This window comes from Engystomops pustulosus, unplaced genomic scaffold, assembly GCF_040894005.1.
Source record: "Engystomops pustulosus unplaced genomic scaffold, aEngPut4.maternal MAT_SCAFFOLD_115, whole genome shotgun sequence".
Lineage (NCBI taxonomy): Eukaryota > Metazoa > Chordata > Amphibia > Anura > Leptodactylidae > Engystomops > Engystomops pustulosus.
In genome coordinates this window covers 208,321-226,951 of record NW_027284996.1, presented here as the reverse complement: position 1 = coordinate 226,951, position 18,631 = coordinate 208,321, and the positions used below count along the sequence as shown (strand labels likewise).

At 57.7% G+C, this 18,631-nt stretch overlaps 1 protein-coding gene, 1 long non-coding RNA gene and 1 pseudogene across 2 annotated transcripts in view; all 3 read right to left on the bottom strand.

Annotated features, from left to right (window-relative positions):
* Positions 1-9,716: 9,716 nt before the first annotated feature.
* The window catches only part of LOC140107101 (isoleucine--tRNA ligase, cytoplasmic-like), a 61,526-nt gene continuing 52,611 nt past the window's right edge, over positions 9,717-18,631 (bottom strand). Inside the window, 5 exon segments of the mRNA XM_072131651.1 lie at positions 9,717-9,878; positions 15,080-15,136; positions 15,139-15,222; positions 15,389-15,483; positions 15,485-15,512. Coding sequence (XP_071987752.1) covers positions 9,796-9,878; positions 15,080-15,136; positions 15,139-15,222; positions 15,389-15,483; positions 15,485-15,512 — 347 coding nt within the window. The 3' untranslated portion in view covers positions 9,717-9,795.
* Positions 16,230-17,124, bottom strand: LOC140107103 (isoleucine--tRNA ligase, cytoplasmic-like; annotated as a pseudogene).
* On the bottom strand, positions 17,247-17,703 carry LOC140107104 (uncharacterized). Its single transcript, XR_011851004.1, has 3 exons — positions 17,635-17,703; positions 17,489-17,567; positions 17,247-17,322 (listed from the first exon to the last, which is right to left on the bottom strand). It is a non-coding gene; the product is annotated as an uncharacterized lncRNA (long non-coding RNA).

Here is an 18,631-nt window from a genome sequence, read left to right as displayed (position 1 = left end):
CACCCCCTCATCCTCATAGACTGTAAGCTCTTGTGTCACCCCCTCATCCTCATAGACCGTAAGCTCTTGTGTCACTCCCTCATCCTCATAGACTGTAAGCTCTTGTGTCCCCCCTCATCCTCATAGACTGTAAGTTCTTGTGTCGTCCCTCATCCTCATAGACTGTAAGTTCTTGTGTCGTCCCTCATCCTCATAGACTGTTAGCTCTTGTGTCCCCCCCCTCATCCTCATAGACTGTAAGCTCTTGTTTCACCCCCTCATCCTCATAGACTGTAAGCTCTTGTGTCCCCCCTCATCCTCATAGACTGTAAGCTCTTGTGTCACCCCCTCATCCTCATAGACTGTAAGCTCTTGTGTCACCCCCTCATCCTCATAGACTGTAAGCTCTTGTGTCCCCCCCCTCATCCTCATAGACTATAAGCTCTTGTGTCCCCCCCCTCATCCTCATAGACTGTAAGCTCTTGTGTCACCTCCTCATCCTCATAGACTGTAAGCTCTTGTGTCCCCCCCTCATCCTCATAGACTGTAAGCTCTTGTGTCACCCCTCATCCTCATAGACTGTAAGCTCTTGTGTCCCCCCTCATCCTCATAGACTGTAAGCTCTTGTGTCCCCCCTCATCCTCATAGACTATAAGCTCTTGTGTCACCCCCTCATCCTCATAGACTGTAAGATCTTGTGTCACCTGCTCATCCTCATAGACTGTAAGATCTTGTGTCCCCCCTCATCCTCATAGACTGTAAGATCTTGTGTCACCCCTCATCCTCATAGACTGTAAGCTCTTGTGTCCCCCCTCATCCTCATAGACTGTAAGCTCTTGTGTCACCCCTCATCCTCATAGACTGTAAGCTCTTGTGTCCTCCTCATCCTCATAGACTGTAAGCTCTTGTGTCCTCCTCATCCTCATAGACTGTAAGCTCTTGTGTCTCCCCCCTCATCCTCATAGACTGTAAGCTCTTGTGTCACCCCTCATCCTCATAGACTATAAGCTCTTGTGTCCCCTCATCCTCATAGACTGTAAGCTCTTGTGTCACCCCCTCATCCTCATAGACTGTAAGCTCTTGTGCCCCCCCTCATCCTCATAGACTGTAAGCTCTTGTGTCACCCCCTCATCCTCATAGACTGTAAGCTCTTGTGTCCTCCCCTCATCCTCATAGACTGTAAGCTCTTGTGTCCTCCCCTCATCCTCATAGACTGTAAGCTCTTGTGTCTCCCCTCATCCTCATAGACTGTAAGCTCTTGTGTCCCCTCATCCTCATAGACTGTAAGCTCTTGTGTCACCCCCTCATCCTCATAGACTATAAGCTCTTGTGTCCCTCCTCATCCCCATAGACTGTAAGCTCCTGTGTCCCCCCTCATCCTCATAGACTGTAAGCTCGTGTCACCCCCTCATCCTCATAGACTGTAAGCTCTTGTGTCACCCCTCATCCTCATAGACTGTAAGCTCTATGCCCCCTCATCCTCATAGACTGTAAGCTCTTGTGTCCTCCTCATCCTCATAGACTGTAAGCTCGTGTGTCCTCCCTCGTCCTCATAGACTGTAAGCTCTTGTGTCCTCGCCTCATCCTCATAGACTGTAAGCTCTTGTGTCCTCCCCTCATCCTCATAGACTGTAAGCTCTTGTGTCCTCCCCTCATCCTCATAGACTGTAAGCTCTTGTGTCACCCCCTCATCCTCATAGACTGTAAGCTCTTGTGTCCCCCCCCCTCATCCTCATAGACTGTAAGCTCTATGTCCCCCCTCATCCTCATAGACTGTAAGCTCTTGTGTCCTCCCCTCATCCTCATAGACTGTAAGCTCTTGTGTCCTCCCCTCATCCTCATAGACTGTAAGCTCTTGTGTCCCCCCTCATCCTCATAGACTGTAAGCTCTTGTCGCCCCCTCATCCTCATAGACTGTAAGCTCTTGTGTCCCCCCTCATCCTCATAGACTGTAAGCTCTTGTGTCTCCCCTCATCCTCATAGACTGTAAGCTCTTGTGTCACCCCCTCATGCTCATAGACTGTAAGCTCTTGTGTCCTCCCCTCATCCTCATAGACTGTAAGCTCTTGTGTCACCCCCTCCTCCTCATAGACTGTAAGCTCTTGTGTCCTCCCCTCATCCTCATAGACTGTAAGCTCTATGTCCCCCCTCATCCTCATAGACTGTAAGCTCTTGTGTCCTCTCCTCATCCTCATAGACTGTAAGCTCTTGTGTCCCTCCTCATCCTCATAGACTGTAAGCTCTTGTCGCCCCCTCATCCTCATAGACTGTAAGCTCTTGTGTCCCCCCTCATCCTCATAGACTGTAAGCTCTTGTGTCTCCCCTCATCCTCATAGACTGTAAGCTCTTGTGTCCCCCTCATCCTCATAGACTGTAAGCTCTTGTGTCACCCCCTCATCCTCATAGACTGTAAGCTCTTGTGTCCTCCCCTAATCCTCATAGACTGTAAGCTCTTGTGTCACCCCCTCATCCTCATAGACTGTAAGCTCTTGTGTCCTCCCCTCATCCTCATAGACTGTAAGCTCTTATGTACCCCCTCATCCTCATAGACTGTAAGCTCTTGTGTCACCCCCTCATCCTCATAGACTGTAAGCTCTTGTGTCCTCCCCTCATCTTCATAGACTGTAAGCTCTTGTGTCCCTCCTCATCCTCATAGACTGTAAGCTCTTGTGTCAGCCCCTCATTCTCATAGACTGTAAGCTCTTGTGTCCCCCCTTCATCCTCATAGACTGTAAGCTCGTGTCACCCCCTCATCCTCATAGACTGTAAGCTCTTGTGTCACCCCTCATCCTCATAGACTGTAAGCTCTATGCCCCCCTCATCCTCATAGACTGTAAGCTCTTGTGTCCTCCTCATCCTCATAGACTGTAAGCTCGTGTGTCCTCCCTCATCCTCATAGACTGTAAGCTCTTCTGTCCTCGCCTCATCCTCATAGACTGTAAGCTCTTGTGTCCTCCCCTCATCCTCATAGACTGTAAGCTCTTGTGTCCTCCCCTCATCCTCATAGACTGTAAGCTCTTGTGTCCCCCCCCCCTCATCCTCATAGACTGTAAGCTCTTGTGTCCCCCCCCCCTCATCCTCATAGACTGTAAGCTCTATGTCCCCCCTCATCCTCATAGACTGTAAGCTCTTGTGTCCCTCCTCATCCTCATAGACTGTAAGCTCTTGTCGCCCCCTCATCCTCATAGACTGTAAGCTCTTGTGTCCCCCCTCATCCTCATAGACTGTAAGCTCTTGTGTCTCCCCTCATCCTCATAGACTGTAAGCTCTTGTGTCTCCCCTCATCCTCATAGACTGTAAGCTCTTGTGTCACCCCCTCATCCTCATAGACTGTAAGCTCTTGTGTCCCCCCTCATCCTCATAGACTGTAAGCTCTTGTGTCTCCCCTCATCCTCATAGACTGTAAGCTCTTGTGTCACCCCCTCATCCTCATAGACTGTAAGCTCTTGTGTCCTCCCCTCATCCTCATAGACTGTAAGCTCTTGTGTCACCCCCTCATCCTCATAGACTGTAAGCTCTTGTGTCCTCCCCTCATCCTCATAGACTGTAAGCTCTATGTCCCCCCTCATCCTCATAGACTGTAAGCTCTTGTGTCCTCTCCTCATCCTCATAGACTGTAAGCTCTTGTGTCCCTCCTCATCCTCATAGACTGTAAGCTCTTGTCGCCCCCTCATCCTCATAGACTGTAAGCTCTTGTGTCCCCCCTCATCCTCATAGACTGTAAGCTCTTGTGTCTCCCCTCATCCTCATAGACTGTAAGCTCTTGTGTCCCCCTCATCCTCATAGACTGTAAGCTCTTGTGTCACCCCCTCATCCTCATAGACTGTAAGCTCTTGTGTCCTCCCCTAATCCTCATAGACTGTAAGCTCTTGTGTCACCCCCTCATCCTCATAGACCGTAAGCTCTTGTGTCAGCCCCTCATTCTCATAGACTGTAAGCTCTTGTGTCCCCCCTTCATCCTCATAGACTATAAGCTCTTGTGTCCCCCCCTCATCCTCATAGACTGTAAGCTCTTGTGTAAGGCCCTTACTCCTATTGTTCCCTATGATGACGCTATATAGAGATTATTCTTATTGTCCTCTATGTGAGGTTTCAGTTTTCACTGGTTGGTCCATTTCTATTAAGTTCTGTGTGGAGCAGACACCGGCCCATTCTATGACCCGCCCCAGGCTCGTCTGGTTACAACAGGGGCCGATGTCCATCGCTCGCCATCACTGCTAAAAGCCCCGAGGACCACTGGTGCCCGGTCCCCGCGTAGATGTAAGAGCACGCCCTCTGTGCCCGGTCCTTGCGTAGATGTAAGAGCACGCCCTCTGTGCCCGGTCCTTGCGTAGATGTAAGAGCACGCCCTCTGTGCCCGGTCCCTGCGTAGATGTAAGATCACGCCCTCTGTGCCCGGTCCCTGCGTAGATGTAAGAGCACGCCCTCTGTGCCCGGTCCCTGCATAGATGTAAGAGCACGCCCTCTGTGCCCGGTCCCTGCATAGATGTAAGAGCACGCTTTCTGTGCCCGGTCCCTACATAGATGTAAGAGCACGCCCTCTGTGCCCGGTCCCTGCATAGATGTAAGAGCACGCCCTCTGTGCCCGGTCCCTGCGTAGAGGTAAGATCGCGCCCTCGGTGCCCGGTCCCTGTGTAGAGGTAAGATCGCGCCCTCGGTGCCCAGTCCCTGTGTAGAGGTAAGATCGCGCCCTCGGTGCCCGGTCCCTGTGTAGAGGTAAGATCGCGCCCTCAGTGTCCAGTCCCTGTGTAGAGGTAAGATCGCGCCCTCGGTGTCCAGTCCCTGTGTAGAGGTAAGATCGCGTCCTCGGTGTCCAGTCCCTGTGTAGAGGTAAGATCGCGCCCTCGGTGCCCGGTCCCTGTGTAGAGGTAAGATCGCGCCCTCAGTGTCCAGTCCCTGTGTAGAGGTAAGATCGCGCCCTCAGTGTCCAGTCCCTGTGTAGAGGTAAGATCGCGCCCTCGGTGCCCGGTCCCTGTGTAGAGGTAAGATCGCGCCCTCGGTGCTCGGTCCCTGGGTAGAGGTAAGATCGCGCCCTCGGTGCTCGGTCCCTGGGTAGAGGTAAGATCGCGCCCTCAGTGTCCAGTCCCTGTGTAGAGGTAAGATCGCGCCCTCAGTGTCCAGTCCCTGTGTAGAGGTAAGATCGCGCCCTCAGTGTCCAGTCCCTGTGTAGAGGTAAGATCGCGCCCTCGGTGTCCAGTCCCTGTGTAGAGGTAAGATCGCGCCCTCGGTGTCCAGTCCCTGTGTAGAGGTAAGATCGCGCCCTCGGTGCCCGGTCCCTGTGTAGAGGTAAGATCGCGCCCTCGGTGCCCGGTCCCTGGGTAGAGGTAAGATCGCGCCCTCGGTGCCCGGTCCCTGGGTAGAGGTAAGATCGCGCCCTCGGTGCCCGGTCCCTGGGTAGAGGTAAGATCGCGCCCTCGGTGCCCGGTCCCTGGGTAGAGGTAAGATCGCGCCCTCGGTGCCCGGTCCCTGGGTAGAGGTAAGATCGCGCCCTCAGTGTCCCGTCCCTGTGTAGAGGTAAGATCGCGCCCTCAGTGTCCAGTCCCTGTGTAGAGGTAAGATCGCGCCCTCAGTGTCCAGTCCCTGTGTAGAGGTAAGAATCCGCCCTCAGTGTCCAGTCCCTGGGTAGAGGTAAGATCGCGCCCTCGGTGTCCGGTTCCATGTATGTGAATTTCTAGATATTTTTTCTTGTATATTATGAGTGATGTTCCCCATGAGGTTATAAAAGACCCCGAGGGACATTTTCACAGTTTTTCAGAACACACTTTCGGCTGTACCATCTATAAGAGCCTTAGTTCTAGGGGGCAGATATACCCTATATACATCCGCTGAATGTCACGCGGCAGGTAAGATTGCGCCCTCAGTGTCCAGTCCCTGTGTAGAGGTAAGATCGCGCCCTCGGTGTCCGGTCCCTGTGTAGAGGTAAGATCGCGCCCTCAGTGTCCAGTCCCTGTGTAGAGGTAAGATCGCGCCCTCAGTGTCCAGTCCCTGTGTAGAGATAAGATCGCGCCCTCGGTGTCCGGTCCCTGTGTAGAGGTAAGATCGCGCCCTCGGTGCCCGGTCCCTGTGTAGAGGTAAGATCGCGCCCTCGGTGCCCGGTCCCTGGGTAGAGGTAAGATCGCGCCCTCAGTGTCCAGTCCCTGTGTAGAGGTAAGAATCCGCCCTCAGTGTCCAGTCCCTGTGTAGAGGTAAGATCGCGCCCTCGGTGTCCGGTCCCTGTGTAGAGGTAAGATCGCGCCCTCGGTGCCCGGTCCCTGTGTAGAGGTAAGATCGCGCCCTCGGTGCCCGGTCCCTGTGTAGAGGTAAGATCGCGCCCTCGGTGCCCGGTCCCTGTGTAGAGGTAAGATCGCGCCCTCGGTGCCCGGTCCCTGTGTAGAGGTAAGATCGCGCCCTCGGTGTCCAGTCCCTGTGTAGAGGTAAGATCGCGCCCTCGGTGCCCGGTCCCTGTGTAGAGGTAAGATCGCGCCCTCGGTGCCCGGTCCCTGTGTAGAGGTAAGATCGCGCCCTCAGTGTCCAGTCCCTGTGTAGAGGTAAGATCGCGCCCTCAGTGTCCAGTCCCTGTGTAGAGGTAAGATCGCGCCCTCAGTGTCCAGTCCCTGTGTAGAGGTAAGATCGCGCCCTCAGTGTCCAGTCCCTGTGTAGAGGTAAGATCGCGCCCTCAGTGTCCAGTCCCTGTGTAGAGGTAAGATCGCGCCCTCAGTGTCCAGTCCCTGTGTAGAGGTAAGATCGCGCCCTCGGTGCCCGGTCCCTGGGTAGAGGTAAGATCGCGCCCTCAGTGTCCAGTCCCTGTGTAGAGGTAAGAATCCGCCCTCAGTGTCCAGTCCCTGGGTAGAGGTAAGATCGCGCCCTCGGTGCCCGGTCCCTGGGTAGAGGTAAGATCGCGCCCTCAGTGTCCAGTCCCTGTGTAGAGGTAAGATCGCGCCCTCAGTGTCCAGTCCCTGTGTAGAGGTAAGATCGCGCCCTCAGTGTCCAGTCCCTGTGTAGAGGTAAGATCGCGCCCTCAGTGTCCAGTCCCTGTGTAGAGGTAAGATCGCGCCCTCAGTGTCCAGTCCCTGTGTAGAGGTAAGATCGCGCCCTCAGTGTCCAGTCCCTGTGTAGAGGTAAGAATCCGCCCTCAGTGTCCAGTCCCTGGGTAGAGGTAAGATCGCGCCCTCGGTGTCCGGTTCCATGTATGTGAATTTCTAGATATTTTTTCTTGTATATTATGAGTGATGTTCCCCATGAGGTTATAAAAGACCCCAAGGGACATTTTCACAGTTTTTCAGAACACACTTTCGGCTGTACCATCTATAAGAGCCTTAGTTCTAGGGGGCAGATATACCCTATATACATCCGCTGAATGTCACGCGGCAGGTAAGATCGCGCCCTCAGTGTCCAGTCCCTGTGTAGAGGTAAGATCGCGCCCTCGGTGCCCGGTCCCTGTGTAGAGGTAAGATCGCGCCCTCGGTGCCCGGTCCCTGTGTAGAGGTAAGATCGCGCCCTCGGTGTCCGGTCCCTGTGTAGAGGTAAGATCGCGCCCTCGGTGTCCGGTCCCTGTGTAGAGGTAAGATCGCGCCCTCGGTGTCCGGTCCCTGTGTAGAGGTAAGATCGCGCCCTCGGTGTCCGGTCCCTGTGTAGAGGTAAGATCGCGCCCTCGGTGTCCGGTCCCTGTGTAGAGGTAAGATCGCGCCCTCGGTGCCCGGTCCCTGGGTAGAGGTAAGATCGCGCCCTCGGTGCCCGGTCCCTGGGTAGAGGTAAGATCGCGCCCTCGGTGCCCGGTCCCTGGGTAGAGGTAAGATCGCGCCCTCGGTGCCCGGTCCCTGGGTAGAGGTAAGATCGCGCCCTCGGTGCCCGGTCCCTGGGTAGAGGTAAGATCGCGCCCTCGGTGCCCGGTCCCTGGGTAGAGGTAAGATCGCGCCCTCGGTGCCCGGTCCCTGGGTAGAGGTAAGATCGCGCCCTCGGTGCCCGGTCCCTGTGTAGAGGTAAGATCGCGCCCTCGGTGCCCGGTCCCTGTGTAGAGGTAAGATCGCGCCCTCGGTGCCCGGTCCCTGTGTAGAGGTAAGATCGCGCCCTCGGTGTCCGGTCCCTGTGTAGAGGTAAGATCGCGCCCTCGGTGTCCGGTCCCTGTGTAGAGGTAAGATCGCGCCCTCGGTGTCCGGTCCCTGTGTAGAGGTAAGATCGCGCCCTCGGTGCCCGGTCCCTGGGTAGAGGTAAGATCGCGCCCTCGGTGCCCGGTCCCTGGGTAGAGGTAAGATCGCGCCCTCGGTGCCCGGTCCCTGGGTAGAGGTAAGATCGCGCCCTCGGTGCCCGGTCCCTGGGTAGAGGTAAGATCGCGCCCTCGGTGCCCGGTCCCTGGGTAGAGGTAAGATCGCGCCCTCGGTGCCCGGTCCCTGGGTAGAGGTAAGATCGCGCCCTCGGTGCCCGGTCCCTGTGTAGAGGTAAGATCGCGCCCTCGGTGCCCGGTCCCTGAGTAGAGGTAAGATCGCGCCCTCAGTGTCCAGTCCCTGGGTAGAGGTAAGAATCCGCCCTCAGTGTCCAGTCCCTGGGTAGAGGTAAGATCGCGCCCTCGGTGTCCGGTTCCATGTATGTGAATTTCTAGATATTTTTTCTTGTATATTATGAGTGATGTTCCCCATGAGGTTATTAAAAGACCCCGAGGGACATTTTCACAGTTTTTCAGAACACACTTTCGGCTGTACCATCTATAAGAGCCTTAGTTCTAGGGGGCAGATATACCCTATATACATCCACTGAATGTCACGCGGCAGGTAAGATGGGGGGGGGGGGGGGGCCTTGATTGAGAGGAACCCTTTGGCAGCAGAGGTAATACCTGCACTTTTGAATGAAAAACGCTTTACCCGAATTATCGGCATGAATTCTGAAAAACTATTGGAGCAGAAGACAAGTGTGCGGCCGGGGCTCCATTCATCCGCAGAGCACTTATGGCTGATGCCGAGGAAGACATTGTCCTCTTCCATTACTGCTCGCATTAATGTCCCATGGAACAATCGGAATCCACAGACACAAGACAAGCGGTTCTTTATAAATATCGAGGCTGCAATTAAAGAGAAGCATCTAAGCACTTGGCAAGGAGAGAGCGAGCAGTAAATCACTTGTCCACCTCAGGCACGACAGAGAAATGATGGAGGGATCAGCAGAAACTAAACCCAAGCCCAGGATCTGCCCTGACCAGGAACCACATGGACACGATGCAGAAGAGGGAGCAGAAGCCAGATCAAATAACCCAAGGCACAAACAAAGTCACTCCAGAGGGCAAATACTGAAGACATGGACCTGGAAGACCCAACAAGAGATCCCTGACAAGATCCTATCTACAGAATCAGGAGAACGACAACATGAAGGGAGAGGCCTCCATGTGACTGATTACCAGCGCTGGCACCAGGAGAATTACCATAAGAACGCCTCTGATCCATCGCACAGACATGTCCTAGGGTGCATAATCTACCGTCATTAGCCCGAGGACTGAACCCAAGACAAATGGTGGACAAGAAGCGGTCAGGGCAGGGACGGAAATATGTGACAAAACGATTTGTGTGTTTCTAGCTCAGCCTCCATCCTCTCCACAATAGACCTCTTCTCTGTGCCACACATGTGACCACTACATTAAGTCCACTGGCTTCAGCTACGTATGTCACGCGGTCGGCAGGCCCCGGAGCCCCCGGCGCGCGCTCGGCCCCTGGTCGCCGGGCCCCCCGGAGCCAATAGATGAGGTACAGCTCATATGAAGAAAGACACAACACTCAAAAACTATAATTTTATTTCTGTCCTTGGGCCGCTCGGTCTCCTAAGTATAGAGATGCCGCGTGAGTGGGGGGAGTCCTAACACTCGGCCGTTGTGGGGAGCACGTGGACGTACAGGGTCTTTGTATGGAGGTCGGACAGCGCTGTGCTCGGGGTCACCTCTGTGCAGACGACATGAACACATTAGTGAGAAGAAAACTAAGAACAACACGGAACAACAGAAGACGTGAAAGAGAAGAAGAGCGAAGACCCCAGAACACGTCACACACTCCGGAGCATGTAAAATGCAGCACATGGCAGGGCGGGGACCGGTATAACAGCAGCACATGGCAGGGCGGGGACCGGTATATACAGCAGCACATGGCAGGGGGGGACCGGTATATACAGCAGCACATGGCAGGGCGGGGACCGGTATATACAGCAGCACATGGGGGGGGGGGGGACCGGTATATACAGCAGCACATGGCAGGGCGGGGACCGGTATATACAGCAGCACATGGCAGGGCGGGGACCGGTATATACAGCAGCCACATGGCAGGGGGCGGGGACCGGTATATACAGCAGCACATGGGGGGGGGGGGACCGGTATATACAGCAGCACATGGGGGGGCGGGGACCGGTATATACAGCAGCACATGGCAGGGCGGGGACCGGTATATACAGCAGCACATGGCAGGGCGGGGACCGGTATATACAGCAGCACATGGCAGGGCGGGGACCGGATCATACAGCAGCACATGGGAGGGGGGGGATTCGGTATATACAGCAGCACATGGCAGGGGGGGGATTCGGTATATACAGCAGCACATGGCAGGGGGGGGGGATTCGGTATATACAGCAGCACATGGGGAGGGGGACCGGTATATACAGCAGCACATGGCAGGGCGGGGGGGGGGGGACCGGTATATACAGCAGCACATGGGGGGGGGGGATTCGGTATATACAGCAGCACATGGTGGGGGGGGACCGGTATATACAGCAGCACATGGGGGGGGGGGATTCGGTATATACAGCAGCACATGGCAGGGGGGGGATTCGGTATATACAGCAGCACATGGCAGGGGGGGATTCGGTATATACAGCAGCACATGGCAGGGGGGGGATTCGGTATATACAGCAGCACATGGGGAGGGGACCGGTATATACAGCAGCACATGGCAGGGCGGGGGGGGGGGGGGACCGGTATATACAGCAGCACATGGGGGGGGGGGGTTCGGTATATACAGCAGCACATGGTGGGGGGGGACCGGTATATACAGCAGCACATGGCAGGGGGGGGATTCGGTATATACAGCAGCACATGGGGGGGGGGGATTCGGTATATACAGCAGCACATGGCAGGGCGGGGACCGGTATATACAGCAGCACATGGCAGGGCGGGGACCGGTATATACAGCAGCACATGGCAGGGCGGGGACCGGTATATACAGCAGCACATGGGAGGGGGGGGATTCGGTATATACAGCAGCACATGGCAGGGGGGGATTCGGTATATACAGCAGCACATGGCAGGGGGGGGGGGATTCGGTATATACAGCAGCACATGGGGAGGGGGACCGGTATATACAGCAGCACATGGCAGGGCGGGGGGGGGGGGGGGGACCGGTATATACAGCAGCACATGGGGGGGGGGATTCGGTATATACAGCAGCACATGGTGGGGGGGGACCGGTATATACAGCAGCACATGGCAGGGGGGGGATTCGGTATATACAGCAGCACATGGGGGGGGGGAGTCGGTATATACAGCAGCACATGGCAGGGGGGATTCGGTATATACAGCAGCACATGGCAGGGCGGGACCGTATATACACAGCACATGGGGGGGGGGGATTCGGTATATACAGCAGCACATGGGGGGGGGGATTCGGTATATACAGCACAGCAGGGGGGGGGGATTCGGTATATACAGCAGCACATGGGGGGGGGGGATTCGGTATATACAGCAGCACATGGCAGGGGGGGGGGATTCGGTATATACAGCAGCACATGGGGGGGGGGGATTCGGTATATACAGCAGCACATGGGGGGGGGATTCGGTATATACAGCAGCACATGGGGGGGGGGGATTCGGTATATACAGCAGCACATGGGGGGGGGGGGATTCGGTATATACAGCAGCACATGGCGGGGGGGGATTCGGTATATACAGCAGCACATGGGGGGGGGGGATTCGGTATATACAGCAGCACATGGCAGGGGGGGGGGATTCGGTATATACAGCAGCACATGGCAGGGGGGGGATTCGGTATATACAGCAGCACATGGCAGGGGGGGGATTCGGTATACAGCAGCACATGGCAGGGGGGGGGGGGGAATTCGGTACAGCAGCACATGGGGGGGGGGGATCGGTATATCAGCAGCACATGGGGGGGGGGACCGGTATATACAGCAGCACATGGGGGGGGGGGGATTCGGTATATACAGCAGCACATGGGGGGGGGGGGGGGGATTCTGTATATACAGCAGCACATGGGGGGGGGGACCGGTATATACAGCAGCACATGGCAGGGCGGGACCGGTATATACAGCAGCACATGGGGGGGGGGGGGATTCGGTATATACAGCAGCACATGGGGGGGGGATTCGGTATATACAGCAGCACATGGGGGGGGGGATTCGGTATATACAGCAGCACATGGCAGGGGGGGGATTCGGTATATACAGCAGCACATGGCAGGGGGGGGATTCGGTATATACAGCAGCACATGGGGGGACCGGTATATACAGCAGCACATGGGGGGGGGGGGATTCGGTATATACAGCAGCACATGGGGGGGGGGATTCGGTATATACAGCAGCACATGGGGGGGGGACCGGTATATACAGCAGCACATGGGGGGGGATTCGGTATATACAGCAGCACATGGCAGGGGGGGGGGGATTCGGTATATACAGCAGCACATGGGGGGGGGATTCCGGTATATACAGCAGCACATGGGGGGGGGGACCGGTATATACAGCAGCACATGGGGGGGGGGATTCGGTATATACAGCAGCACATGGCGGGGGGGGACCGGTATATACAGCAGCACATGGGGGGGGGGATTCGGATATACAGCAGCACATGGCAGGGCGGGGACCGGTATATACAGCAGCACATGGCAGGGCGGGGACCGGTATATACAGCAGCACATGGGGGGGGGATTCGGTATATACAGCAGCACATGGGGGGGGGGATTCGGTATATACAGCAGCACATGGGGGGGGGGATTCGGTATATACAGCAGCACATGGGGGGGGGATTCGGTATATACAGCAGCACATGGCAGGGGGGGGGATTCGGTATATACAGCAGCACATGGGGGGGGGGATTCGGTATATACAGCAGCACATGGGGGGGGGGGGGATTCGGTATATACAGCAGCACATGGGGGGGGGGGATTCGGTATATACAGCAGCACATGGGGGGGATTCGGTATATACAGCAGCACATGGCAGGGCGGGGACCGGTATATACAGCAGCACATGGGGGGGGGGGGATTCGGTATATACAGCAGCACATGGCAGGGGGGGGGGGTTCGGTATATACAGCAGCACATGGGGGGGGGGGGGATTCGGTATATACAGCAGCACATGGGGGGGGGATTCTGTATATACAGCAGCACATGGGGGGGGGGATTCGGTATATACAGCAGCACATGGGGGGGGGGATTCGGTATATACAGCAGCACATGGGGGGGGGGGGGATTCGGTATATACAGCAGCACATGGGGGGGGGGATTCGGTATATACAGCAGCACATGGGGGGGGGGGGGATTCGGTATATACAGCAGCACATGGGGGGGGGGGGATTCGGTATATACAGCAGCACATGGGGGGGGGGACCGGTATATACAGCAGCACATGGCAGGGGGGGGGATTCGGTATATACAGCAGCACATGGGGGGGGGGATTCGGTATATACAGCAGCACATGGGGGGGATTCGGTATATACAGCAGCACATGGGGGGGGGGGGATTCGGTATATACAGCAGCACATGGGGGGGGGGGGATTCGGTATATACAGCAGCACATGGGGGGGGGGGACCGGTATATACAGCAGCACATGGGGGGGGGGGACCGGTATATACAGCAGCACATGGGGGGGGGGACCGGTATATACAGCAGCACATGGGGGGGGGGGATTCGGTATATACAGCAGCACATGGGGGGGGGGATTCGGTATATACAGCAGCACATGGGGGGGGGGATTCGGTATATACAGCAGCACATGGGGGGGATTCAGGTATATACAGCAGCAATGGGGGGGGGGATTCGGTATATACAGCAGCACATGGGGGGGGGGATTCGGTATATACAGCAGCACATGGGGGGGGGGATTCGGTATATACAGCAGCACATGGGGGGGGGGGGATTCGGTATATACAGCAGCACAGGGGGGGGGGGATTCGGTATATACAGCAGCACATGGGGGGGGGGATTCGGTATATACAGCAGCACATGGGGGGGGATGCGGTATATACAGCAGCACATGGGGGGGGGAGGTATTACAGCAGCATGGGGGGGGGGGATTCGGTATATACAGCAGCACATGGGGGGGGATTCGGTATATACAGCAGCACATGGGGGGGGGACGGTATATACAGCAGCACCTGGGGGGGGGGATCCGGTATATACAGCAGCACATGGGGGGATTCGGTATATACAGCAGCACATGGGGGGGGGGGGGATTCGGTATATACAGCAGCACCTGGGGGGGGGGATTCGGTATATACAGCAGCACATGGGGGGGGGGGATTCGGTATATACAGCAGCACATGGGGGGGGGGGATTCGGTATATACAGCAGCACATGGGGGGGGGATTCGGTATATACAGCAGCACATGGGGGGGGGGGGGATTCGGTATATACAGCAGCACATGGGGGGGGGGGGGATTCGGTATATACAGCAGCACATGGGGGGGGGGATTCGGTATATACAGCAGCACACTGGGGGGGGGGACCGGTATATACAGCAGCACATGGGGGGGGGGATGCGGTATATACAGCAGCACATGGGGGGGGGGACCGGTATATACAGCAGCACATGGGGGGGGGGGGCCCGGTATATACAGCAGCACATGGCAGGGGGGGGGGGGGATTCGGTATATAGAGCCAGTCATTGTCCGGGGGGGGGGGGGCGGGGGCACTCTCACACCATCTCGGGCTCCTCTTACCTCCAGTCATTGCCGCGTCCAGATACAAGCGGAAGCGGCTCCGCAGCCCGAACACCCGGCCCACCTCGCGGCACAGACCCCCGTAGTCTAACGCATTCTGACCCGCAGGATTCTGCAGCAGAAGTGTTCCTGGTGACACAGAAGCAGGAGAGCTGAGCCCAGGTCCTACCACTGCCCCCCCCCTGGCCAGGAGGGTCACTTACCTTGCGTCTGGCTGTGGAGCAGCCTCAGGTTGACATATCGGCAGTCCAGTGGGCTCCGGTACCGGGCAGGACTGGGGCAGATCCAGAGGTGACGTGCAGGGTCTTACCACTCAGGCCCAGGAGGTCCGCGGCGCTGTGCAGCTCTACACAAGAACGGGGTGAGGGCGAGAATCACAGGGGGGAGGGTGAGAATCACAGGGGGAGGGCGAGAATCACAGGGGGAGGGTGAGAATCACAGGGGGAGGGGGCCCGTGTGGGGGAGGGGGGTCTCGTGTGGGGGAGGGGGTCCCGTGTGGGGGAGGGGCTCACCTTTGTTTCCATCATCTACAGAAAGCGGCGCGGTCTTCACATGAAAGATGGCGGACACTGCGGCCTTCAGCTCGGACAGGCTGTCATGGAGGCTCCTTTGGATTTTCTAGCAGCAAGAAACCTCCTACAAAACAGTCACCAGAAGATCTCAGCCCGGCCAATAACAAGCACAGGTCAGGGTTCTGGCTCCATGGCGCCCCCAGTGGCGCGGGCTCATTACACAGGGCGGGGCTTCTTACGTTTTTCGGTGCCATTCACAGCTACGTGCAGCTTGATGTAGGCGCAGGCAGGACCATCCGTGGCCTGGGAAGACCCTCGGACCAGCGTGATCTCCACATCACAACCTTTCAGCTGCACACAAACATCTCAGGTTAAGTTCAGAGCAGACGATGTATATGCAGGACGCCGCCTGAGGCCCCCGTCTCACCTGTGTCTTCTCCTTTATTATAACGCTGGACGATGGAGCCACTGGATACGGCACCAGAGGAGACTTGACTGTGGCCAGGATGAAGTCGGTGTGTCCCTGGATGACTGACTGCAGGTAGCCTCCCGGCGGCTGCACCTGGTAGTAGCCGCTTATCTCATCCGTTGGAACCAAGTTTCCCTACAGAAGGATGGAGAGGGTGATGAGGGCCCCTTCCCATATCTCGGGCTCCCGGGCAGGGGCGCGCTGTCCGTCAGTCACTCACCTTCTTCCGTAACTCTGGATGCGGTTTAATAACCTCTCTGGCGACACCTTCATCCACCATGGACTGGTCTGGAGTGACATCAAGAAGCACCAAGACCTGTGAAGAAGCACAAAGCCCTTGACACGAGGCCTGGGGGATCCCTGCATCCACACATCCATCACCCACTTACCTGAGCATCAGAAGAGCCTCAAACTGAGCGCCACCACCGGCTACCTGGTCAAAGGTGTAGAGCAGGCGGATGTCCTCCTGGTGCAGCTCCTGCCCTTCCACCACCATGGAGCCTGCAGGACCCACACAGGCCCAGTGCAGCGTCCGATGAGGGACACGACACACTGGGCGGCTCCAAGGACTTACCCGTCTTCTGAAACTCTTCCAGCTGCTCGTTCTTCAGCTCTTTGATGGCAGCCATGACGGCCTTGAACATCCCTTTAGACGTTTCCCCAGCACCATGTGATCGGGCTCGGCCGCAGGCGAATCCCATACTTATTCTTATCTGTAGAAACAGTCACTTTCCTGACATTCAGCTCCTGCAAACACAAAAGCGGGTCCTGTAATCTTACAACCGGGGAGGTGCCACCAGCAGCCTCTCCAAATACTCGTCTCTACATTACCCTTCACCCAACCACATGCACGGTACGTCCGCTGTCGCAGGGCCTCGTCCGCATGCACGGTACGTCCCCGCCTCGTCGCAGCCCCCAGAGTCCCCGCCTCGTTGCAGGCGCCGGCTGCAGCCCCAGAGTCCCCGCCCCGTTGCAGGCTGGACCCTCACCTCAAGGATATACTGCTCCAAGGATTTGATGTCTGCAAGGGCCTCGGCTTCCTGATGGATCACAACAACTTCCTTCAATGGATACTAAAGAGAAGACAAGAGAATGTGAGAGGCTCCAGATTATATGGCGATATATGATTGGACGCGGCGCGGTCTGGTGACATCACCCCATGGACCTACCTTGATGGGCAGCGTCTTGCGGTCTCGGATCACCCGGCCCAGCTCTATGACTGACTGCATACGAGACACCGCACTCTCAACTCCTCTTATCAATCAAATTCTCCTGAGACACACACAGAATAAGAATGGTGACCTCTGACCCCAGGAATAATAACGATGACCCCCATCGGTGATTACCGGACGGCGGCAGCATGAGGTAATGGATGCTCTGGAATCTGGTCTTGGACAGATTTGGGGTCCAGCAGCAGCTTCAGCTTCTGATACATCATTTCTGTGATGAAAGGTGTGAACGGAGCCTAAGGGGAGAAGAGCAGCAGTGAGCGGCAGCAGCGCCCCGGGGGGTGGGGGATGGGGGGCAGGGCTCCCCGGGGGGTGGGGGATGGGGGATGGGGGGCAGGGCTCCCCGGGGGGTGGGGGGATGGGGGGCAGCGCCCGGGGGGTGGGGGGATGGGGGGCACCTACCATCAGCCGGCACATAGAAGCCAGGGACACTGAATAAGGTCTCCAGGGCCATCAGACACTCGCCCGTGCCGCTCTCGCCCTAAACCAAAACATAAGATGAGGGCACTGCACGGCAGGAGAACACAATCCCCGCAGCGAGGACTCACCTTCAGCCGGCGCCGTTCATGCGCACGTACCAGTTGGTCAACATATCAACGAAACGCACGAGTCTGGGAACCACAGTGTAAGTCTGTAAGCTGAAAAGTCACAGAGAGTCATACACCCCAATACAGAGAGGCCCCCCCCAACCCGCCCGCCGCCCGGGCCCCCGCACCTCCTCCTCCTACCCCCACCGGGGCCTCCGCACCCCCTCCACCTACGCCGGGGCTCGCACCCCCTCCCGCCGGGGCCTCCGCACCCTCCCTAGCCACCGCGGGCCCCCCGCACCCCTCCACCTAGCCACGCCCGGGGCCCCCACCCTCCACCTAGCCACCGCTCCCGGGCCCCGCACCCCCTCCACCTAGCCACCGCCCGGGCCCCGCACCACCCCGCACCGCCTCCCGGGCCCCCTACCACCTCCCGGGCCCCGCACCCCTCCACCTAGCCACCGCCGGGCCCCCGAAATCCTCACGCCCGGGCCCGCACCTCCACCTACGCCAGCCGGCCCCGCCCCCCTCCACCTAGCCCCGCCCGGGCCCCGACCCCCTCACCTAGCCACCGCCCGGGCCCCCGCACCCCCCTCCACCTAGCCACCGCCCGGGCCCCGCACCCCTTCCCCTAGCCACCGCCCGGGCCCGCACCCCCTCCACCTAGCCACCGCCCGGGCCCCCGCACCCCCTCCATCTACCCGCCACCGCCGGGGCCCCGCACCCCCTCCATCTACCCGCCACCGCCCGGGCCCCCCACCCCCTCCCACCTAGCCCGCGCCGGGCCCCCGCACCCTCCACCTAGCCGCCGCCCGGGCCCCCGCACTCCTCCGCCTAGCCACCGCCGGGGCCCCCGCACTCCTTCCCCTACCCGCCGGGGCCCCCGCACCGCCTCCACCTACCAGTCATCTCTGCCTTGAAGAAACCGATCAGGGACTGCGTGAAGGACACGATCCACTTGTCCATGATGTTGCTGCTTGGCTGCGCTGAGCTCTCATTATTCACCAAACTGGAGCCC